We start from the raw sequence: 26400 nt of genomic DNA on the forward strand, positions 1-26400 counted from the left end.
GTGGGATGGTGGAAGAGGAGGAGAATCAGGAGGCGCCCAAGCAACGGAGAGAAGATCCAAAAGATCATCCTACCGCGGTTAATTGGAAAATTAGAAAAAAAAAATTTGCAGCCATTGGAAGGGTGGCAAGACAAGGTTTAGAAATGATGAAATCGTAAGGAAGGATAGGCTATCGAGAGGGAGGAGATGATACTTAGAGGATCTATGCATGCGATCACTCTATCCATATATATGTTTGGTTGCTCTGCTTACCTCGTTTGTTAGCTGCTTGTATCATGTTAATGGAATCATACAAATAAAGATTTAGTTGCATCATTTTTCTAACTTTTCTTACATATTGGCTTCTATAATTGGCATGATAATATATTTATGGAAATTAGTTTCACGAGAACAACTGTTAGCATTAAATAATTATTTTCTATTTTCCTGTTTTCGAATCATAATGATGAGAAATGTAAATAAGGAGGATGGAAATACAAAACATGACAATTTATAGGATAAATATGATAATTTTCCTTCAAGCTATATATAGACTGGTCACATTTCACAACGCCCTTCAGGAAAATAAGAATTAGGAGGTCTAGTGATGATAACTAAATTTACAAGTATCAGTTATGTTAACAACCCTTTAATGCAGCTACACACAACATTCACATTTCACAATGTGCTTCAAGAAAATAAGGATTAGGAGGCTTAGTAATGCTAACTAAATTTACAAGTATTGGTTGTAGTATGGCTTCGTCTTCTATGACTTTAAATGATCCTACCATTGACAATTTGACTGGAACGGTATCATGGTCATCAACTCAAAGAACTACTCGGGATTGGTGTAGTTGAGCATGGTCATCAACTCAAAGAATTAGTCAGGATTGGCATACTCTAGCAACATGTGAGGTGACCTGTAAATTTTAACTAATGTCCAGTATGGCACCTCTTCAACTCCAAGTTCACCTTCTGCTCTCGCGGCATATATATCCTCACAGATGGCTATCAACCAGAAGGAAACGTCAGAACTACTCAGTGCAATACTGTGTCTGGTTTGATTTTTATGAAAACTCGGGTCGACAAGTTGTGAAGTTAAGACAACGCATCTCCATGGCCTAAAAATAGACGAATCTTTCAAAAATAAATGAGATCAACGATAAACAAGAGAGCATTATTTGATCATTTCAATCCAATGAGTCTAGGTGATTAACCAGTTCATTTAATACTATCATTAACAAGATAAAGGGTAAGATTTTGGGTTCTTCAACACATCTTTGTGTACCTGTCACATGAAGGAAGATTCTCGTATGGTATTCTCATCCGTAAGTCGGAACACTGCATTCTAATAAACCGTCCAACTGCAAGTACAAATGTCACATAGAGACCCCATATACTGAATTTACCGAGTGTTTCATCAAGAAATCCAACTGGTATAATATAACGGATGAATCATTCTATCTGTCAGGATTCAATTAAAATTCAGCCCACATTTGTATAAGACAAAAAGAGATGTGATAAGTCTTAAGTGGGGTTTCTTCTGAAACAATGACAGCCATGGGTCCTGATAAGCCTCCACACCAATTATTTTTGTCGAAAGAATTTATGTCATGGAAAGACCACCACCCAGAATTCCCATGATGAAGGACGAGAACTTGATGTATATTAAGAGGATAATCTTTAATTTTAAAAATCAAACATAGAAGTTGGAGATTTATTCCTTTGATGGGCAACTATGCTTGCTTTTCCATTTCTGGCTCCACCGTCACATGCCTCCGGTATCCAAGCAAGATAAAGCCCTCTACATAAGGGATGTGGAAGTGCGATGCAAATAATGCCAACAAAGTCCTACATTCCCCTCTCCCACCAATTTGTATCTGTGATGCATCACTCTTGTGCATTTCGCTCTATTGATCCTATAATCAACTAAGGACTTGGAGGGGTCTTCAAGCTATTGCCAAAATTTTCTTTTATATTGATGGTGTCTTTCCATGAATAAAAAACTTGACATATGAAGACTTGTCATAGAACACTATTAGGTTATAAAACCGTTCAAACTAAATCTCTGTGAAAGTCGTTTGAAACAATTAGCAGATATCAAAACTATAACTAGTTTAGAAATTTACTTTATTTGACTCCATCTTTTCTTTACCATCATAATGCCAATAGGTGAGATTGTGTGTGTGTGTGTGTGAAAAAAGGGAATGGAGTGAGGGAGGGCTCAAAAGCATACCTCCTGCTCAAAAGGTCTAACTTCTCCAGACCCGGTAACCTGAAAATATCTTGGATAAATGATACAAACCCTAAAAACCCTCTCAACTTCTGATGATTTGGGAAGATCTGATGGATCAATGCTTCTTTCATATTTTACAGTTTCCTTTCCTTTTGGCCGGTCCCTTGTAAGAACCCAAGAAAATTTTATATCCATGCTACTGCTGTTAAGAGAACGATAAACTGCTTAAGAGAACGGATAAACTGCTTCTGAACCACATCAGGGACAAGCCACATAGTACTTGCATCATCTTGACAACAAACGACTTGGATGTCATTAACATTGTATGAGCTCATATATCCTTCAGGATCCACATCAACATTTACATTGAAATCATCCCATGAAAGTTTCTTACAAAGAGTTGTCTGGTACAAAGTCAACTTTCCACTGACTGTCTTGATATCCAACTGAAAACTTACATCATTTATAGGATTTGCTATGTTTGTCGGATTACCATTACTGTATATCTGTAAGAGAACAATCAGCTTCCATTGGAAATAATAATCCTTGGTATATTCCTTGTCATGTTTGATTTCATAAAAAAATGTATCTTTTCAGGAAGCTTTTGCAGGATCGCTATGTTCCAATACAACACTTGACTATGGCTGATGGTTGAGTGATTTCTAACAATTGCAAGTTTTAGAACATGATAATTTCAGGAGATTCTCAGCAAGCAATTGAATTTATAAAATCAATGAGTAATACCAATGCTCAGATACCATTGAACAAAACAAGCACTAAAAGAAAAAAATGCTACAACAATCACCAAATAAAATGTTTTTTTTTTACTATGATTCACATCAGTATCTTTTCAAAAAGAAGAGAAAATATACTCTTTTGCGGAGTTGAGCCACAAGCTACATACCAGCATGGGGGCCGAAATAACGCATATTAATATGAAGAACAGACATAGGCCACACCAAATCTTGGTCATTTTGGTTTGCTTCTCCTTGTTTGTGCTTTAGCTATGTTCAGAACATTATCGCACTTTACAAGGTACAAGTTTGTATTTATGTCTTCCAACTGAAAACGCAGAAAACATCGCCTTTTAAAGCAATCCCGATCTTGTGAATGGAAAATGATTCGCCAGACAAACGAATACACTGAATACAGTTGTCAAAGATTCACGTATTCAATTTAAAAAAGTACTAAGAGCAATTGTAACAAGAAACTCGAAGAACTCACCTTCAGCCAGTAATGCCGTGCATATGAAGGACACGTCGCAATTCGTACAAAAAAGGCAAAAGCACGAAAGAGCATGTGGCCAAGATAATTAAAATGTGTCATAAAACTACTTTTTGAGCACTCTGGCAGATACGCTCACAGAAAGATAACAAAACTAACAACACAGCAAAGGAAGAATTACCTGAAAAGGCCTAAAAAGTTGCTCGTTAGAGACCATTCAATGAGTCCAACACAGCTGAAAAGGAAAATTGGTAAAGAAATCCAGGAAGGATTGCTAATCCCCCCAACCAACTGCACAGCAGGCACTGCTAAGCAGGAAGCAAGCCTAAGACGATAACCTTCGTTTTGGAACAAAATAACTGTCAAATATGACCCGAATCTCTGGAAACATATAGAATCTAATTTTTCTCGCAGAGAGAAAAATATATATAATGAAACTGTGATTGCTGCAAATTACAATAGTAAAATGTAAAAACTAAATTTTTAGAGAGATCATTGTCAGGGAGCTGAAAAAGTAAAATTGACTTCCCATAATCTAGGCATGAGTTGAATTAATATGCCCCAGTACCAGACTCATCATTGTACATTGGTGAAAAATATCAAGTCAATTTCGAATTCTTGTCTGGAGAGAGCGTGCTTTTGTTGAGAGAGAGAGAGAGGGAGAGAGAGAGAGAGGGAGCTTCTTTTGCATATATCCTAGACAATTAATTCCAAAGGTGTTCTTATTTTTCATCTAAATCCTCCTTCACACACCCTGAAATAAATATAAAAAAACACCATTTTCTCAACATACATTACTCATTATGCATGCATTCATGATGAAATATTATTTGTAAATTGTGAGAACTTTAGATTGATATGTCTCCTCTGATGACTTACATTTCCATCTCAACGCATGCAAGCTAGCCTTTAAAATTGAATTCATAAGTAAAGATAAGCAACACTTTTTTATAATTAATAAATAGTTAATAAATAATGAAAGATAACCACAACATGAAAATGGAGATGCTACCAAGCAAACTTTGTTCCTGTGAATCTCAATAAAAGCAACAAGTCCCACCAGTAATTCCACAATCAGAAAATAAATTACTGTCGTAGTTCTCCAAGATTGAAACCTAAAAGCCATTAACATGATAAATAGTTATCCGTGCAATATCTTTCTATGATGATAAATCAGAAAGCAAAACTATCACATATAGCGCATTCAATATTGGAACTCAAGATATTAAAAAGCAAAATAAGCATATCTTACTTCATAAATCCTGACGGAAATCTAACTCGAATATCGTATACGATTATCGAATAAATTCATACTTTGATTTAGGATATTTTGTAATTGATTTACGAACTTTTGTTCCGGATATAACAATGCTCTTGGATGGTCCGATACCGATCACGGATGGAAATGAATCAAATTTTCACAATCCAAATGCATAAACAATTTTGATATTTGGTTGTTGTCTTTGAAAGACAAGTCACGACCCTCTTTTCTTGTATTGAATAATGATCATTAGATAATAACCACTCCCTCCAATAAATTCAAATTACTAATTTGAATTGTTGGGGTCGGGTCGGGTCGGGTCGGGTCCTCATGGACGACCCATGACCATTAACCCATATATATAAATTTTTACAGATCTCACTCGCACATGAGGGCTAGACATCTTGCTTAGATTTATCACAATCATATATCACCAATTTCATACAAGCAAATGGATCGTGTGATCAGCAAGCATATTAAATAAGAGCTAAGAGATATACACCGGTTGAGGATATATAGCAGCTCAATTCAAAACATATTTATGAGGACATTTTACTCGTTATACCTCAGATTTATTTTATTACACTAATCAACGTATTTTTTATCCCAAAATAAAATTAAAAGAGCATACTTGATTCAAAACTATTTATATCAGTATGTATTCACAATTATGTTCTAACAACTAAGTTAAACATAATTAGCCGGCTTGTGCATACAAAATAAGTGTTAAAAATAAATCTTCCTTTCCCCTAGAATCTTTCAATCTTTATCTTAACAGCTTTCTTAGACATGTACCGCATTACCGAATCATCTGTAGCTATTGGTATCATGCTAAAGTAGCATCACTAAAATAAAATTAAAGAGACTGTTGAAAGTCTTAAGGGTATAATATAATGTTTATATATAAATCAATGGATCTCACACAATGATCTGGGACTTAACTAATCATTATCCAAATGGTCACTCCAGCACACGCGGTATGAAGCACATGCTACAATGTGTTTCTTCCTCTTTGGAAGCGTACGTCAAAAATATTGTTTACACTGTACAGATCTTAGTTCAAGTGTGTCTCAACACTTAACTTGAGTTTTCACTTTGTTTATCCTCCAACACCAAAAGAAAAAAAACTCTAATCTGGCTATAAGACAAGTTAAATGGATTGTGGGAAAATCCATTCCAATTACAATAAAAAATGAATATGTATTGATTTGTTCTCAACAAAACCAATATTGTCTCATCTCTACAAGTTTCTCAGCACCAGAGGTGATTGCTCGTGTAAGAAAGCAAATCTCAACTTGTCAAACATATCTACAATTTTCAAATTAGTAATTCATAAAGTGTACACATTACACATAATGAAAACATCATTATAATAATGAGCACAATTTCTTAAATACATGTGTTTAGTTACAATCATATCTACGTAGTCCAAGAGATCTAATATGATCTATAAATATGTCTCTTGGTATTGGCTTAGTAAACGGATCAGCCACCATCATGCATGTAAGAATGTATTTCAAAATCACTTCTTTCTATTCAACTATATCTCTGATAAAGTTGTACTTCGTGTCAATATGTTTGGTTTTTCCATGGTATTTGGGGTCTTTTGTGTAAGCAATTGTTGATTGACTATCACAATAAATCGTTAAAGCTCCCACTTTACGATACCCAAATGACATAGGAATCTCTTCAACCAAACACTTTCTTGTACTTCAGAAGCACACGCTACAAATTATGCTTCCATTGTGGATAGTGATACACAAGTTTGTTTCTTGCTTCTCCAAGATATGCATCCATTATTTATCAAGAAAGCATAACCAGAAATTGATTTATCCTTATCTAAATCACCACTCCAATCAGCATCTGTGTATCCTTCCAGTGTTAAATCTTTTCCTTGATAACAAAAGAAGTAATTCGTAATGCCTTTTAGGTATCTTAGAATCCTTTTAACTGCACTTCAGTGTCTTCTTCCTGGATTAGATTGATACCTGCTGACCAGACCCACGGCATAACAAATATCAGGACGTGTACAAATCATTGCATACATCAAACTCCCAACTGCACTAGAATATGGTACTTTAGACATCTCATGGATTTCTTCAAAAGTGTTTGGGCACATTTCACGACTTAAGCTTTCACCTTTGGCCACAGGAGTATTAACACCTAGAATGTAATCTGCCTCACCCATATCCTTCATTTCAAAATTTGAGAACAACCACTTCTTAATGGTTTCTATATACTCCTTATCATTTCCAACTAACAATATGTCATTGACATAAAGACATAGAATTACAAACTTTTTATTGGATCTTTTCACATAAACACAATGGTCTTCATCTATCATAATGAAGTCATATGAGATTATTGCTCCGCAAAATCTCAAATACAATTTTCTAGAAGACTGCTTAAGGCCATAAATTGATATATTCAATTTACAAACTTTATTTTCTTGACCTTTAACAACGAAACCTATTGGTTGTTCCATGTAGATTTCTTCCTCAAGTTCTCCATTGAGCAAAGTAGAACTTGAGGAAAGCAGTCTTAACATCCATTTGATATAATTCTAAATCCAAAGTAGCAACTATGTCCAATAATAAATGAATAGAAGTAAATCTTACTACTGGTGAAAAGGTTTCTTCGTAATCAATACCCTCTTGCTGAGTGTAACATTTTGCCACTAGTCGAGCCTTATACCTATCTATAGTTCCATCAGAATTTCGCTTAATATGAGAACCCATTTTTTTCCAATAGTTTTACGTCTCTTTGGAAGTTCAACTAGTTCCCAAACTTGGTTTGATTTTATTGAATCCATTTTTTCTTCCATTGCATTCATCCATTTGTCCCTTGAAACACATGATAGAACCTCATCTACGTTCTTAGGCTCTTTATCATCTACTAAAGATATGACATAAGCATGCCATTCAATCTCATAGTGACGTTTGGGCATACCTCTCCTATTACTATTTCGAAGTTGGGGATCAGATAAATCAAAATGATCAGGATTGCTCCCACTAGAATCACATGAACCATTGTGATCATGATTGTTCCCATTGGAATTAATCCTACTCGGATCAGATGAATCATTGTTATAAGGATTTCTCTAGTTGGAATCAAACAATAACTCATCTGTTTGAGCTTTTGATTATTCATTTGGCAACAACTCATTTTCTGAATTGGACAACTCAAATAAGGGTTCATACACTTTTATTTCACGAAATTCATACTCCAGAAATTTTACATTTCTTGATTCAATCTCAGTAATGCTTCCATCGTCTTGTTCACTAATGAACACGTAACCCTTAGAATGTCCAGAGTATCTAAAGAAAATACATTTCTATCCTCAAGGACCGAACTTTCCATATTTACTTGTAGAGTCATAAATATATGCAGCTGATCCCCAAGGTATAAGGTTACTTAGGTTTGGTTTTCTACCAGTCCATAGTTCATATGGCGTGGAAAGAACTGACTTTAAAGGCACCTTGTTTAGAATATAGGCCGCAGTTAATAAAGTATCTCCCCAAAAGGAAATAGGCAAATTAGCTTGCGCCATCATGGACCTTGTCATGTCTAACAATGTTCTATTCCTTGTTTAGGCAACACCATTTTGCTGAGGTGTGTAAGGAATGATCAATCGTCTAATTATGCCATTTTCATTACATAGATCCTTGAATTGATCAGACAGATATTCACAGCCTCTGTCAGTTCTCAAGGCCTTTATTGTCTCATCCATTTGATTTTCTACTTCATTTGCATAATGTCTAAAACATTCCAATGCTTCATATTTATGTGAAATCAAATAGACATAACCATAACGAGGGAAATCATCTATAAATGTAATGAAGTAAGAAGCTTCATGTCTAGCCTTCACATTCATTGGATCACATATGTCTGAATGAATCAATTGCAATGGAAATTCTGCCTTAATTGCTTTTTCAAATGGTTTTTGTGTTATTTTACCAGCAAGACAGTGTTCACAATCCAATAAATCAAGTTTAGACAGAGAACCTAAAAGTTCTGCTTTGATTAGTCGATTCATCCTGTCTTTCCCAATGTGACCTAGTCTAGCATGCCAAGTGTAAGCATCCACATTTGCATTACTAAATGAACAAACATTTAACGAAACACAACGATCAACATAATAGTTAAACATTTGTCTATCACAATCCAACACGATAAAACCATTCCTAAGATATCCACAACCATAATACATATTACCATAGTAGATACGAACAAAATTACTACTAAAGTTCAAACCGAATCCTAGTCCTAGAAGAACAACAACAGATACTAGATTTCGTCGAATCTCTGGTGCATTGAGAACATCATGTAAGATAAGAGTCCGGCCATCATGCAACTCTAGTTTGCAAGTATTGATGCCTTTGACTTCAACTTTAGCATTATTTCCTACATATATCCATCTCTTTTTTTTTTCCTTCTTAAAATTCCGAAGGAATTGAAATATATTGTGCGGAAATACTTTATCTATAATGAGAGTTTTATGTGTTTTACTACATATTTATATATATATATATATATATATATATATATATATTTGCCAATAATATTGAGAATGAGAGATTGTTATGATGTATGAAAATTTTTCATCTTGAATATTAAATATTAAGGTTGGTTTTTGTGTCCAATCTAATATTTTCTCTCATCTTAAAGATATGGCAAGAATTAAACATACTCTTGGTATCCTCCGGGGAGCAGCTAAAGTTCAAAGAGCTCTAGAACGAATAACAAAGTTTCACATGTTTAAGCATTATAAAATGAATCTCACACACACCTTGCCTCAACATATTAAAGTTTGGGATAACAAACGTTTATATCTTATGCATTTGGATCATCATTTTAAACATGATGTAATAGTTGGACTATTAAGAGATTCTCTAACTGGACATTGGAATAACATAATCGATGATATACTTAATCAAAGGGGATTAATGATCTACCTTGATGAGTTGAAGTCATCATTGATTAAGAGATCGGGAAAGAGGTTGAACTTGAGATGAAGAAGACATTATCTTTACAGATAAATTCTAGAATTCGTCTTTTGAAGTTCGCTCCATCAGATAGGCTCTCGAAGGGAATGACCAAAATGATAACCCACGTGTGCAATAAAAGTAAATTAGTTTTTTCCTTAGAAAGATGACATGTTATTATGTATGTTCATTTCGATGTTTTTATATGAATATGTTATGTGACATATGTAATATAATGTGTGATTTTTTTTATTTTTAAATAAAAGCATATATTGTAAACTTTGTTGTTAGTTTATTACAATAAATATTTGTCTAGGTTGGAAGATTTTGAGTATTTCTCACCTAAAATCAATTGAAATTTTATTTGTTATTTTGAAATTAAATTTATGATGATACAACATTAAGATTGTAGATGATGACTGAGAACCTAGTGATCTTTCGAGTCTATCACTTATGTTTAAGCATTATCGATGTTAATTTAAAGTATAAAAGAGAAGTGTACATATAATGAGTATTAACATGTCTTATCACCTCTAAAATAAACAGATCATGACATCAAAATCTATCATTGCTGATCTCAACAAAGGTGACAAACTGAATGGTGACAATTATGATACTTGGCGCCATAAGATTGGGTATGTGCTCAATGAGCAAGATGTCTTAGAGGTATCAACCAGATCATGCAGGATATTGGTGTGGGTAACACTGCTCAGCAGAGGAGAGATCAAGAAGATTACCAGGCATGGAAAAAGAAAGATTTAACTGCTCGTGCTATACTGGTTAGATCAGTGGTTGATGATCTCATCCATGAATGTTAGCAGCATCTCACTGCTCATGACATTTGGGTGTACCTAAGGGAAAAATATGGAGGTACTGCTGTCACTCGTCTGAGGCAATTGACCATCAAGTTTGACACTTAAAAGAAACAAGATGATCCCAACATCAAACAACCTCTGTCAGTTCTCAAGGCCTTTATTGTCTTATCCATTTGATTTTCTACTTCATTTGCATAACGTCTAAAACATTCCAATGCTTCATATTTATATGAAATCAAATAGACATGACCATAACGAGTGAAATCATCTATAAATATAATGAAGTGAGAAGCTCCATATCTAGCCTTCACATTCATTGGACCACATATGTCTGAATGAAACAATTGCAATGGAAATTATGCCTTAATTGCTTTTCCAAATGGTTTTCGTGTCATTTTACCAGTAAGACATTGTTCACAAACCAACAAATCAAGTTTAGACAGAAAACCTAAAAGTTCTGCTTTGATTAGTCGGTCCTTCTTGTCTTTCCGAATGTGACCTAGTCTAACATGCCAAGTGTAAGCATCCACATTTGTTTTAGTAGATGAACAAACATTTAACGAAACACAACGATCAACATAATAGTTAAACATTTGTCTGTCACAATTCAACACGATAAAACCATTCCTAAGATATCAACAACCATAATACATATTACCATAGTAGATATGAACAAGATTACTACTAAAGTTCAAACTGAATCCTAGTCCTAGAAGAACAACAACAGATACTAGATTTCGTCGAATCTCTGGTGCATATAGGACATCATGTAAGATAAGAGTTTGGCCATCATGCAACTCTAGTTTGCAAGTACCGATGCCTTTGACTTCAACTTTAACATTATTTCTTACATATATCCATCTTGTGCTGCAAGGAACTCGACAAAATCAACAAACGCTTCACGATCTCTAGTTACATGGTTTGTTGCTCCTAAGTCTACAATCCACACAGGATAAGATTCAGTTAATAAAAAAGTACTAGAGACACATAATACTCACAAAAGCGTTATTAAGTGCTACCTTTTTAGGCTCAGGGTACTCACGAGCGAAATGATCAAATGCTTGGCAATTGTAGCACTTCATTTTGCTTTTATCTTTCTTTTTCCCAAACCTCTTACGTTTATTCTTTTGGTTTGGCTTGAAGTTGTTCTTCTTGGACCCTTCCACAACATTTTTCTTTTTCCTGTTTTTCTTCCGGTTCTTAAAGCGTTTAAAGCCCAAAGCTTCTTGGAACTAGATTCAGCCACAAAAGCACTTGTCATGGACTTAGCAGCACCAAGCCGCTCATCCTCAAGTTCAACATAGCGAGCAGCATCAGAGAAAGTCTTAATGCTATCATTTTGAGTCATATTGATTTTCAGATGCTCCCACTTTTCAGAAAGAGCTCGGATCAAAGCTTGAACATGTTGCTCATCAGAAAGTATATGACCGGCTGAAGTCAATTCACGTATCATGTTTAATATAATTCTCAAATGTTGTTTGATGTTGTGATCAGCTTGTTTCTTGTAACTGTCAAACTTGATGGTCAATTGCATACAACGAATGACAGTAGTACCTCCATATTTCTCCGTCAGGTACACCCAAATGTCATGAGCAGTGAGATGCTGCTAACATTCATTGATAAGATCATCAATCACTGAACTAACCAGTATAGCACGAGCAGTGGAATCTTTCATTTTCCATGCATGTTAAGCTTCTTGATCTCTCCTCTGCTGAGCAGTGTTACCCACACCAGGATCCTGCATGATCTGGTTGATACCCTCTAAGGCATATCATAGTTGTCACCATTCAGTTTGTCACACTTGTTGATATCAGCAATGATAGATTTTGATGTCATGGTCTGCTTATTTTAGAGGTGATAACACATGTTAATGCTCATTAAATATACACTTCTCTTTTATACTTTAAATTAACATCTATAATAATTAAACGTAAGCATAGACTCGAAAGTTCATTAGGTTCCCATTCATCATCTACAATCTTAATGTTGCATCATCATAAATTTAATTTCAAAGTGACAAATAAAATTTCAATTGATTTTAGGTGAGAAATACTCAAAATATTCAAACATAAAAAAAACTCCCACTCAATTTAAAATATCTCAATAAATTCCAAATAAAATTATGTAGACAAATATTTATTGTAATAACCTAACATCAAAGTTTACAATACATGCTTTTATTTAAACATAAAAAAAATCACACACTATATTACATATGTCACATAACATATTCATATAAAAACATCAATGAACATACATAATAACATGTCATCTTTCTAGGGTTATTATTTTGGTCATTCCCTTCGAGAGACTATCTGATTGAACGAACTTCAAAAGACGAACTCCAGAATTTATCTGTAAAGATAATGTCTTCTTCATCTCAAGTTCAACATCTTTCCCCATCTCTTAATCAATGATGACTTCAACTCATCAAGGTAGATCATTAATCCCCTTTTGTTAAGTATATCATCGATTATGCTATTCCAACGTCCAGTTAGAGAATCTCTTAATAGTCCAACTATTACATCATGTTCAAAATGATGATCCAAATGCATAAGATATAAACGTTTGCTATCCCAAACTTTAATATGTTGAGGTAAGGTGTGTGTGGGATTCATTTTATAATGCTTAAAAATGTGAAACTTTGTTATTCGTTCCAGAGCTCTTTGAACTTTAGCTGCTCCCCGGAGGATACCAAGAGTATGTTTAATTCTTGTCATATCTTTAAGATGAGAGAAAATATTAGATTGGACACAAAAACCAACCTTAATATTTAATATTCAAGATGAAAAATTTTCATACATCATAACAATCTCTCATTCTCAATATTATTGGAATATATATATTGGACTATGTATATATATATATATATATATATATATATATATATATATATATTTGTAGTAAAACACATAAAACTCTCATTATAGATTAAGTATAGCCACACAAAAAATTCCAATACAATATATTTCAATTCCTTCGGAATTTTAAGAAGGAAGAAAAAAAACGGTGAACCATATTTATGGCTATTGTGCCTCTTTATTTATTTCATGTGATCATTTTCATATTTATTGGACCCATCATTTTCATAAATATGAAACATAGTGTCACGCCTCGAGACCGAGACGTCGGTGACATCCGATATTGTTAATCAAATAACAATAAGCCTCGTAGCAAATAGCCAAATACCAGTCTATTTCATAAAATTCCATTGTCTTTACATGAAAAGAAAAATACAGAGGTTGCGGAAGCGAAAAGTACAAACATTACTAAGAAAGACAAAGGAACACTAATGATCTTGAACATCCAAAACTTCAATTCATTCCTTCTAATTCTTTACCAGCCCCAGAACTGCTCCTGCTCCTTATGTTCTACATGTTCTTCATTCAAATCCGGAGAGGGACGTAAGGGGGGTGAGCGTTTTGGGAAACACTCTGTAAGCAGGGGCGATCGAATACCAAAAAACATTTGATACATAATACTTTTGAAACATTCTTCTTTTTACGTAGCATAGTATATCACAGTTGAATGAACAGAAGTCAAACATTGAACAAATCAGAGCTTCATAGTTGGATGAACAGAAATCAGACATAGAACAATTCAGAACTTCGAATCAGAACATTTCATAACAGACCTCATCAGAGCTTATCAGACAAATAGATTATAATGATCATGGGCTATCCTTGATCTTGGGCTCCCTCTGGGGCCTTCTCCTGTAAATGGGCTCTCTCTGAGGACTTTTTCTGCATCCGGGCGCTCCCTCTGGTGCCTTCTCCCATAGACAGGCTCCCTCTGGGGTCTTTTCCCTCACAGGCTTTCCCGATGCATCATTATCAGATCCATATTTATAACTTATCATTCAGAGACAGATTGGTTCGAACAGGGCGACACCAAGACAGAACGAAGCGGATGGCATGAACGAACAACGTACGGAACAGAACAGAACAGAACAGAACTGAACTTATCACACAAACAGATTATAATGATCATGGGCTATCCTTGATCTTGAGCTCTCTCTGGGGCCTTCTCCTGTAAATGGGCACCCTCTGGGGCCTTTTCCCGCATCTGGGCTCCCTCTGGGGCCTTCTCCCATAGACGGGCTCCCTCTAGGGCCTTTTCCCTCACAGGCTTTCCCGCTGCACCATTATCAGATTCAAATAACTTATCATTCGGAGACAAATTGGCTCGAACAGAATGACAGCAACATAGAACGAAACGGAGGAGCGAACAACGGATGGAGCGAAACAATTTTGGAAACATCTTAGTGATTTTCGAAATCCATACATATACATATCATGCAATAGACGATCGCATTTTAGAAAATACATAACTTTAAAACATATAAACCCACTTACCTGAAAGATTGTTCCAAAAATCTTGGAATGAACAAGTTGGAGTTTGACACTGAAAAACCAGTCACCTTGAAAAAATGTTTTGGATATGTTGCTCCAAACTCGTGTAGGTATATTCTGAACGGTGGAGATCGGATTTGGACGTGTAAAACAATGAGCAAAACTTTCTGAAATTGGGCAGAACTTTTGATACTCGAAAATTACAACTTTTGGAGAGAACTTTTGATGTTGTTTTGGTGTGATTTCACTCATTCCTTTGTCACTATTTATAGGCACCAATGTGACTTTAGGCCTTCCTACTCTATACCAAAGGTTGCATGGTTTATGGCATTAATCACCAGTGTGACTTTAGGCCTTCCCACTTCATATCAAAAGTTGCATGGTTTGTGAACTTAAATATCACCAATGTGACTTTAGGCCTTCCCCCTCCATGCCAAAAGTTGCATGTAATTTTATTCTCCTCCATGACATAATTCATCTTCAATGTATAAAAAACTAAATACAATTTGGTACTTTGTATCTTTGTATAGTAAAATTTTGGGTCTTCACACATAAGATTATAAGTATTCCATTTTATAAAAATATATATATATTACACCGCTTGGAAAACAATACGTGTGGAAATATAAAAATTTCCTGTAATACTTCACGTATCATGTTTCCCCTTATTCTTTTGTTCTAATTTATTTTATTAAAGCAAATCATTAGTTTCATCACAAAATTTTGAGTACAATTTGTCAAGTGTTATTATTTGTCTTCTTTCATTTTTATTGCACCACGCAGTACTTTTCCACATAAACAAAAGACTTCTCAAATGCATTCGAGTTAGAACATCAACTAACACATGCTCTGATACCAATGACAGAAATCTAACTCGAATATCGTATACAATTATCGAATAAATACATACTTTGATTTTGGATCTTTGAAGTTGATTTACTAACCTTTGTTCCGGAGATAACAATACTCTTGGATGGTCAGATGGAAAGGAATCAAATTTTCACAATCCAAATGCAGAAACAATTGTGATATTTGTTTGTTGTCTTTGAAAGACAAGTCATGACTCTTTTTTCTTGTATTGAATAATGATCATTATCTCATCTATCATGTAGGAAGATTAGGGAGGTTATTAGACAATAACCACTCCCTGCAATAAATTCAAATTACCAATTGAATTGTTCGGGTTGGGTCGGCCCTCATGGGCGATCCATTACCATTAATCCATATATATAAAATCTTACAAATCCAAAAAGTTTTATCCACCAAGCATCTGTGCTGCCCCATTGCCAATTCGGAATAGCCCATAAAATGAGGAAAAAATGACTTGCAGAACAATCACAAGAACTGAGTACATAAGATCAAACCAAAAGCATAAAACCCTTCCCCTGAATCTGAATCCTGCATGATTTCATAAAAAATAGCAGCAGAAACAAAACATCAATTAGGTTAATATTTGTGAAAAGAGGGGGCCACTTAACACTAATATTATTGAACATTCGCTGCAGAACATACAATCATACTACAAATAATGATAGGGGGTACGACTAAACAAAGTCATGCATGCCTTAGTCTCACAAGAATGACATGGCAAAGAATACTAAATCATATTAATATTCAAAATAAAAATGCTTACCTCTTTTGGGAATATTGAACTGTAAAACCAGAGAAGTCACCAAATGAATGAAGGAAATCAAACTCCAATTCAGCAACCCAGCGGCAAAATAGCATACCTCTGAGACAGAAGAACAAGATCAAGAAACAAGACTACTGGAAAACTAGCTTGATGGAAAATCCAAAACCCGGTTATTAAATACATAACTACAGCCATATAATTCTTTGAATTCTCTAGCACCCATAGAAATAGAACTTATAAAACATTATTGAATTGGATTAAAACAAGACGTTCGAGAGATAAGTTTATGAAAGGTTAATGCGTCATTCTTCCAACGGACACCTATATTCCATTTTCACATAATTCCTATACAGTGTTTTTCGTTTTATAATCAAAATATAGACAAGAAAGCACGAATCACATACCTGTCAAAAGCAGCAGAGGCAACACAAACCCGCGGAGAATTCTTGTCATTGTCAGCTCTTTCTTCCATCCAATCTCATTACAGTTCGAAAGATTATGACATGGGATATTTTATTCCAAGATACAGAAAGCCCTTGTCATCAACAAACCAAAAATTTGAAAAACGTTGATTTAAAAAAGAAGGAAAAAAAAATCATGAAAAATTTCAATAATCTCGTCAAAAGCATTCATGAAAACAATCAAAATTCCCTTGTGCCTCGAAGAATTCAATGCGGATTTGTTGGCGAAAATCCGGTAAAACATATAATACAAATCTGACAATATCTTTTTTTTTTAAATCTGGGAACAAACGGGAAAATTTTAAATGATAATAAAACGTTCGAGCTGGGCCGTGTGCACTAGCCTTTAACTGGGCCCGGTAGCATCATCGAAGCCCATAGAAATTTTATTGGGCTTCATGTTGGATTCGAACATACTATTTTGTCAATCTATCCTACGGATACGGAAACTTTGATCCAAAAATGTTTTTTATATATATATATATATATATTATATGTTACACACAATATGCACATTTATGTGAGTATCGATGAGATGATACTCATTTATTGAAAAAAATTTATATTTCATCACATCCAATAAGTGAGGACACAACACCGGTGTTCAAATAAATGTGCAACATATCAAAACTGTGTTTTCCTCCATAATTGCAAATTCTGGGAAAAATGAATCAAATACACAAAATATCAAAACTTATTGCGCTAATACTAAATTTTGATACATTAGAATACAATCGGTCAAAGTTAGTGTCTTTCTTAAAAGTGAAATTCAAAACTAGGCTGCATTTCCAATCGGAATCTCTTGTCGATCTCTTGATAATTAATGACTTATGGCTCATCTGCTATGTAGAATGTGCGTCTTTGCTGCTCAACAATAAGTTGGCAAGGGAAACAAATTAAAACTAATGCATGAATCCTTTTACTACTTCCAACTAGGGATGTAAACGATCCAAATCAAACAGTATCAGGCTTAAGCTTGGCTCGTTTAAGATTGTTTGAGGCTCGATTCGAGCTTCTATTATCAGGTTCGAGCTCGGTTTGAAATTACTAAGCTCGAGCTCGGCTCGTTTATCATGTTAACCAAGCCGGGCTCGAGCTTGATTTATTAATAGCTCGTTTATCATGTTTAACAAGCCTTTCTTGAGCTCGACTCGAGTTTGAACTTGATTCGAGCTTGTTAAAATTAAATTTATCTATGAACTAATTTTAAATCAGACATAAAAATATAAATTCATTCATAAATAATCAAAACGACAAAAAGAACAACTAAAAAAACATAAACTCATTATATTATTGAACATCTCAAAATATTACATCTAGTATCCAGATAACAAATATTTGTCGTACTATCACCATCTAAACAACAATGCAATAATTTCACTCTTTTAATACTACATTCGTTGTGTTCCAAATAAATTTTATTTTTTAATCAATATAAATTCATTATATTCAATTTAATATAATATTTTAGAATTTGTAAAGTTACTCAACGTGTATATTACTTGGTGATGTAAATTTTTTGGGGAAAAAAGAATAAGTTAGTATATTTCTGTTAATTTATTATGTTTTAAAGAACATTTTAGTATAAATGATATGCAAGTAAGATAAAAAATGTAATTGTGACTATGTGGTGTAAATTCATATTTTTTTCAACTATGTTTTGTGTTCAATTCCTTCCATTTACATTAGTACTAATATTTTTATTTGTCAACTCAACAAATGAGCCAAGTTCGAGCTTACGAGCCACCTAAACAAGTCGAGCTCGAGTTTATGAGCCACTTAAACAAGCCGAGCTCGAGCTCGCGAGCCTATTATCAAACATGTTTGCGAGCTCATGAGCCGAATATCTTTAGGCTCGAGCTTGGTTTGATAAAATTTTTGAGCTCGAAATCGAGCTTGAGTTTGGCTTGATATAATTAACAAACGAACTCAAACGAGCTTTTTATCGAACCGAGATTCGAATAGCTCGCAAATAGTTTGGTTCATTTACATCCATACTTCCAACTTTACTTCTTCTTATTCATTTCATTATATATTCATATTTTTCTCGATTAATGAAAATTTCAGTTGTTCTTTTACAATCTTTTGAATTCTCCAAATATAGGAGAAAATGCATCTTATCAAAATATTTGCGGTCGTCAAATTAGTCGTTAGCTCTTAACCGTTCTAAAACTATACGTTACAAAGATTTAATTTACTAATCATTAATAATTTAACTCTCATATGTTTTTTACATAAACTATTTGTATTAATTGGTTACTTAATGTTGTATTTTTTTCTTTTAATTTTTTTTTAAAAAAATTAATTTTTAAAAGTAATATTATTTAAAAATTTATTTTATAATTTTGAAAAATTGTTGGCAAAAACTTATGTGAGACGTTCTCATGGATCGTATTTTGTGTGACGCATCTTTTATTTGAGTCATCCATGAAAAAGTATTAATTTTTATGCTAAGAGTATTACTTTTTATTATAAATATCGGTAAAGTTGATCCGTCTCACAAATAAAGAATCATGAGAGCGCCACAAGATACCTATTCAAATAATTCTCAACATGTTGAAGTCGGATATAGTCTGGTGGAGATTCTCTTCCCAAATTGTGGGCCCGCTCCGGTGGCGAGATAATAAATGATGGTGAGGAGATGACACACATGAAATTTCATTTTAATTAAATTGAGTTTTCATGCATCACTTTTTTCTCAGCTGATCTCTTTATTTTCTTCTTGTTTTCAACTCAACAGCTCAATTATTCTTTGTGTTCATCTAGCCCTGTTCTATTTCAATAAATCAATTAAGATTTCGACTTTTTCAAGATATATATATATAATAATAATAATAATGCTGGTTTTATTACGGTGATTTAGATTGATGCAGAAAATGAGAGATTAATATTGAAGGGTATCTTTGTTTTGTTCTTCCTCTAGCCAATGCTGATGAATATCTTTGTCTTTTACTCAACCACTCCTTCACTCGATCCGTAACTATATTTGATGCATTCATGCCAAGAAAGCGTAGCAAAAACAATTAAGGAGGACTTAGGGTTTACAGGTGTTGGTTCAAGAATTCATGGACATTAATTTTTAGCATGCCTGTATGGTCATACTAGTTTACCACTTCTTTCGAAACCTCCGCGCAAATATCATCAGTCGGTTGTCATGACTGGCGGCAGCAACTACAATCGGTTCTCGACATGCACCGAATGTATCGGGTTCGAGAGCTTGACTGAGAATGATATCCATTGTTCGTTAACCGATCCGATTCAGTTGCCGATCGTACCATCGCCAGTGCGGAGATCAAGAGAGGAAACGAAGCAGTGCTGGGTTTTTCCGCCGTTTCTGACGAGCTTGTGCGAGAACGGACGGCCAAGATTCAGCCTGGTGAAGATGAGGGACAACGGCAGGCTGGGGATCACGGCGGTTCCGAACCGTGGACCCGAGGTTTTGGTGATCCGTTCGACCGGAGAAGAAGGTGGCCATGTGGGAATCCGATCCCTTGACAATTTTAGTGCTTCTGAATTTTAATTCGGTTAATTTCTTGTTTGCGGTTTTCGGTTAATTGGATCTGACCTACTATGGAAATATTGTATCCTTTATAATAAAATTTTGGGACTGGTTTTCTATATATATTCATTCTTCTGAGTTTTCTTTGAAGTTTAATTGGATTTTCTATTTTAATTAAACTTAATTGATTCAACTTTCGATGTCCAAAACTTTCTTGAAATTCGAAGAATGTTTTAATATGTCCCAAATATTTTGCTGAAAATTCAAATTTTGAGTTATGTCAAATTTTTTTAAGTATGTCAAATATATAGTAGATTAAATATTTTTGAGTTATCTTGTGACATAGATTCACCAAGTATAGTTTTAAAAGTGTCCGATATACGGTCTATTCTCTAATTTAGAATTATCTTACACATGTTTTTTCGAGTTATTTTGTAATAAGGAGTCATCAACAATAGTTTTATAAGTGTCGATTGAGTATGATTATGGAGGAGATGCAAGTTTTTTAGTGTAAACGTAAAATGAAGTAATGTTTAAATTAAGCTATTCATAATGGCTTTTGATGATATATTCCTAATCTTTTTTAGCACGTTTATCATTTTTAATATTGTAGATTTACAATATTAAAGACGAGCGTTTATTCCTCGTTCAGGTTACAGTTTAAGTATATCTTTAAGTATATTAAATTAAGAGAACTACTACGCTACACACCATGAGTGTGTACCATGATGGGCGCCGCCCCAACCCCACATCATTTTTCATTTTTTTTTGTTTTTTAAAAATTAAAATTACTGCTAGAATTAAATTTAAAAACTCTACAAAATTGCCAAATTAGACATGAGCTTTGTGGGTGCCGCCGCCAGCCCACACCATAATTTTTTTTTTGTTTTTTAAAAATTACAATTACTAAAATCATCAGATTTCAAACTCACGGCAAAGAAGATATATACAAAGCTTAAGATTCAGAAATAGTCGGCAAACAAGATACTCTTTCTCTTCCGAAACTCACCTTCAACCCAGTCTCTCAATCTCCGCTGCCTCCCGTTCAAGCTCCGGTGAAACTTTTACCATGGTATGCTTCGTATCTCGTGGATTTTACAATGGTTTTTTTAGATTAGGGCTTCTAACCTTACATTTACGGTATCTGCAATTCCATATTTATAGAAGAATGAGGTTCAAGATTTGTGTTGCAATTACAGAAGAACATAGCTTATAAATTTGTGTTTTAATTACACAAAAACAAAGCTTACGACATTTTATTTGTGCGTAAAAGATGGATACGTTATTTTCAATTACTCTTCCCCAAATCTTTCTTGTTGTTAGTTCACCTATTCATATTTGTGTTCATTTTCTAGAATAGTGTGTTGAATTTGTGTTCATTTTCAAGATGTCCTCATCTCATTTTACGATTGTGATAACAACTTTAATATTAAAAAATTTTGGTTAACATTGAACTAATTTCAATTTTGTAATTTTGCAATTTTGTAGAGTTTTTAAATTTAATGTTAGCTGTAATTTTAATTTTTAAAAAATAAAAAAAAATGAAAAATGATGTGGGGTTGGGGCGGCGCCCATCATGGTATACACTCATGGTGTGTAGCGTAGCAGTTCTCATTAAATTAAAATGGGAAACTTTATTTTTTTTTTAAAAGAAACTGGGGAAGAATTGCAATCTTTATTTTTTATTTTGGATTATTTGCCACCGTGATATTCTATATTATCAAATTCAGTGTTAATATTATATATATATAATTTTTTTTTTGCATGTTTTGACTTTTTTTTTCCATGGGAGTGTTTATGCAGCAGCACACTTCAACATGTTGGTATCATGTGGAAAACTTGAGATAATAAATATGAAAATAAAGAATAAATTGGATATCGAGATTTACGTGAAAAACTCTTAAAAATTATTGGGTAAAAACCATGGGCAAGATGAAAAAATTATACTGTAATATTTAAAGGTGTACAACCACTGATTGTGTTTCCAATGAGAACACACGCTCTGTTAATATAGAAGAACAAAACACATCACAAATATTATAGAACTAAACACTAAAATGCTATAAGATGAGAGAAAACTCGAAGAAATGATGATTTCAGAATGAGGGGGAGCTCTATTTATAGAGCCCCTTGTCCGTGTAAAGACGCGTATAAAAAGCGTCGTCTGAAATTTTATCAAATTTGCCAAATTCAACATTAAATGGTGTCTGCTCATTTAATGCAATTTGTCGACATTTCTCCTACTTAGAGATTTGATTGAGAATGAAACACATCTTCACACATCTTTTCAATATTGTCATTCCTGCTGCTTACGTTTCTGTTAGGCCACTTGAGAATCTACACCACTCAAACTTGTCAATGTTCACTGGCTTGGTCAGAACATCGGCTATGTTATCTTTTGTATGGATCTTCTGCATATCAACACTTCATTTTTATACTATTTCTCGTACAAAGTAAAATTTGGACTACAATGTGTTTCGTCCTGGAATGAAAGGCTTTGCGGTGCAAGGCACTTTAACTGTCACAACACAAAGGAACATTTTCTTATTTGTGACTGATTTTCTCCAATAACCTTTTAATACATATTGCTTCCTTGCAAGCTTGAGTAGCTGCCATGTAATCTGCCTCCGTTGCAGATAATGTCACAACTATTTGCAGTTTTGAAACCCAGCTTACAGCTCCCCCTGTAAGTGTAAACACATACCCAATAGTAGATTTTCTCTTATCAGGATCACCTGCATAATCTGAATTCACATAGCCCCTGAGTGTAAAATATGATCCTCCATAACATAATGGAGCATTTAATGTACCCTTAATATATCTAAGTATCTTCTTAACAATATTGCAATGCTTTCGTCCAGGATTCGTCCTATACCAACTAACTGCTCCCACTACATGAGCAATGTCTGGACTTGTACAGATCATGGCGAACATCAAACTTCCCACTGCTGATGCATATGGTACTCGAGACATCTTCATCCTCTCTGCTTCACTGGTAGGACATATCTCGGAGGATAACTTGAAATTAACAGGAAGAGGAGTCGATATTGACTTGCTATCTTGCATGTTGAAGCGTTGCAAGACTGTCTTCAAATATTTATCTGGGAAATCCAAATCTTTTTTTTACTTCTGTCTTGGTGAACTTGCATCCCTAGAATTTTATGTACTAGTCCCCAAGTATTTCATATCAAATTTCCTAGCCAACTATGCATTTAATCCTTGGACCTGATCTTTGTTGGGGTTTGCTACCAACATGTCGTCCACATACAACAGCAAAATGATATAATCATTACCAGACCTCTTGAAATACGTACAAGGGTCTGCATTCAGTCTGTTGTAACCAAGGATCATAACATAGGAATCAAATCTCTTGTACCAACACCTCAGCGCCTGTTTGAAACCGTACAGAGATTTGTTCAACATGCAAACTCAGTTCTCTTTAACTTTTTCCGCAAAACCTTCTGGCTGGAGTATATAGATTTCTTCTTCAAGATCTCCATGAAGAAACACCGTTTTCACATATACATGTTCTAGATGTAGGTCAAACACAGCACCCAATGCCAATAAATCTCCAATAAATCCAATCAGGTTAAAAATCAATAAATCTCCTACATTGAATACACTCCCCTTAGTAAAAACCTTAGATTGCATGTAGTCAGGTTTCGTAGTTTGAATTTTCTAGACCTTACAATTATCATTCATCTCATTCCACTTTCCATCTCCGTAATTTCCACCGGTCTATCTCCAATATTGTGGGGACCCGAACCTAATTCGTCTTCTTAATCATCATTAGGATCAATTAATTAATCCGGGTCTAAATTTTTTTTCTTTAAAATACATAAGTGCGGAACATATGATAATCAATCTGATATACATATCAACAGTAAAGTACAAGTCTTGTACAAAGTACATTTATCTCAAACTAAGGTTCAACAACTAAACATCAAGTGTTGTAACCCAAATCTACTTCTAAGTCCGGGATCTCCACGCTAATCTTGATCTCTCATCCTCTTCTTGACCCTGATCATGTCCCACCTGTTGTCATGCACACATACAAACACAACAACAGCCGGATAATTTCGGTGAGAAATATATTCCCAGTATAAACAACGTATACATGCAATCATATAAACAGATATAAAAGCATGAAACAGATGTCAATAACATGTATCATAATCTGAAAGACATGAATCGATATAAAGCTGTAAATAACATCTTGACTCGTCATCTCAGACTCGACTCTTCTCTAATCTAGGGATCCCGGTTCCTGGACATTGGCATACTATATCGAATCTCAGCAATAGAAGTCGATCTACTCCTAAGCAACATCAATATAACCAAACATCCAGTGTCTTGGCACATCCGCCAAAGACTTGGCACCTCAGCCAATGACTAGGCACATCCGCCCATGACTCAATACATGCTCTGCTATAAATCAATAGACTAAGCATATCAATCTCATGAATTGCAAACATCAATGCAATAACATAAAGTATGTGGTTTTGGAAAACTCAAGTCAGATCTAACTCGAGTTGTATCTTCCCGGTTCAACATTGATTTATACCTTTCTTTTCGTAGATCTGACGAAGTTGAAGTCTTGAATTCAAATCTGTCAATACTCAATCTGGAAATGACAATATTGAGGAGTACAATATCAATATACAACTCAAATCAATACTGGATATAATCAGAACTCAATCTAATTCTGTTTCAACGGTATAACTGCACAATCTCAATATACCCGACAATACAGATATCAACAGATATCAATCTCAACAACTCATAATCGATAACAAACTCAATCTGATATCAAATCTGTATAATCTCAATCAAATTCAATCTGAAAAAGCATAACAATTTCATACGGTATCCGTTCTTCGATTTGATTTCAATTATACGATTACAATAATATCAGGAACAGATAATAACAGCCATATCATGATTCCTCTCATATCAGATTTTCAAATCATATCAAAACATAATAAAACTTACGTCTAATTGAAGTCTTTGTCGATAGGAACACGGTACTGAACTCGGATTGAAAATCGGACGGACGGATTTTGCACAAATCAAATTCTAGTATCACGAACTTGAGAATCTCATGAATTCTCGGTTTCCTTGCTCTGGAAGTTTGAATGAAGGAAATGAAATTTTATATATATATATATATATATATATATATATATATATATATATCCTGTATGTCTAAGGCTAGGTGGCTCTCTCTTTGCACTGCACGTCTCGCGCATATGCGCGACCTCCCTCGGCGCATATGCGCGAGACACTCTGTCTCGGCATTCAAGCTTTCCTCTGCTCGCGCATATGCGCGCCCTCTCTTCGCGCATATCAAGAGGTTCTCTGCCATGTTCGCGCATATGCGCGAGGTTCTCTGCCTACCTCGCGCATATGCGCGAGGGATTCAGTCCTCGCACATAATTCAAGTCTTCTTTTGTCTTTCTCGGTCTGATCCTTTCCGTCTATAATCACATCAATTATCAATAAATCATTTCATATTACAATAACAAAATTCTCGGGCATTACAAATATCCGCCAAGCAATTCTCCTTTCTTAAAACTTTTTGTATCTTTATTTTCAACAGCATAAAATTGCTTCCATTGAACTTTGTTATATTGTACCTCCACGCCATTATGTCTACAACAATTTAATAAACTGGACAAAATAATCTTGCCTTAATAAAAAAATCTCAAAAAAAATTTAATGTGGAAAATCAGTCTGCAATCACATAGTATACTCAGAATTTTAAGAAATTTTAAACTAAGACTCTGATACTACTAATTGGTCCCACGTGCGAAAAGTTAAGATAATAAATATGAAAATAAAGAATAAATTGGACACTGAACGTGGAAAACCCCTAAAAATTATTAGGGTAAAACCACGGGCAAGATGAAAAGAATTTCACTATAATATTCTATGGTGTACAACCACTCACTGTGT

The 26400-nt window shown here is 34.3% G+C and overlaps 1 protein-coding gene and 1 long non-coding RNA gene across 6 annotated transcripts; one reads left to right on the plus strand and one right to left on the minus strand.

The window, feature by feature from the left end:
- Positions 1–1253: 1253 nt before the first annotated feature.
- LOC142539361 (piezo-type mechanosensitive ion channel homolog) lies at positions 1254–17213 on the minus strand. 5 transcript variants are annotated; one of them, XR_012818877.1, is made up of 4 exons: positions 16890–17213; positions 15797–16250; positions 3621–3777; positions 1254–3277 (listed from the first exon to the last, which is right to left on the minus strand). XR_012818877.1 is itself a non-coding variant. In XM_075644771.1 (4 exons), the coding sequence occupies exons 1-4, from the start codon at positions 16936–16938 to the stop codon at positions 3265–3267; spliced, it is 318 nt and encodes a 105-aa protein (XP_075500886.1). In that variant the 5' UTR covers positions 16939–17213; the 3' UTR covers positions 1254–3264. The 5 variants fall into 5 exon arrangements, 2 of the variants coding, with proteins under 2 accessions (XP_075500886.1, XP_075500887.1); XM_075644771.1 differs by lacking the exon at positions 15797–16250 and adding an exon at positions 16486–16584; XM_075644772.1 differs by lacking the exons at positions 1254–3277; positions 3621–3777 and adding an exon at positions 16486–16584 and having other exon boundaries at positions 15445–16250.
- LOC142539362 (uncharacterized) lies at positions 3773–5931 on the plus strand. Its single transcript, XR_012818880.1, has 2 exons — positions 3773–4299; positions 4342–5931. It is a non-coding gene; the product is annotated as an uncharacterized LOC142539362 (long non-coding RNA).
- Positions 17214–26400: the final 9187 nt, after the last annotated feature.

The sequence above is a fragment of the Primulina tabacum genome, chromosome 3 (genome assembly GCF_025594145.1).
Source record: "Primulina tabacum isolate GXHZ01 chromosome 3, ASM2559414v2, whole genome shotgun sequence".
Classification (NCBI taxonomy): domain Eukaryota; kingdom Viridiplantae; phylum Streptophyta; class Magnoliopsida; order Lamiales; family Gesneriaceae; genus Primulina; species Primulina tabacum.

Excerpts from the sequence above, each read along its gene's own strand:
- LOC142539361 (XM_075644771.1), bottom strand. The coding sequence starts at position 16,938 with ATGACAAGAATTCTCCGCGGGTTTGTGTTGCCTCTGCTGCTTTTGACA. Across the intron at positions 16,585-16,889 it reads GCCTCTGCTGCTTTTGACAG|AGGTATGCTATTTTGCCGCT; the intron begins GTATGTGATTCG and ends CTTCTGTCTCAG. Across the intron at positions 3,778-16,485 it reads GTTCAATATTCCCAAAAGAG|GTTATCGTCTTAGGCTTGCT; the intron begins GTAAGCATTTTT and ends TCCAAAACGAAG.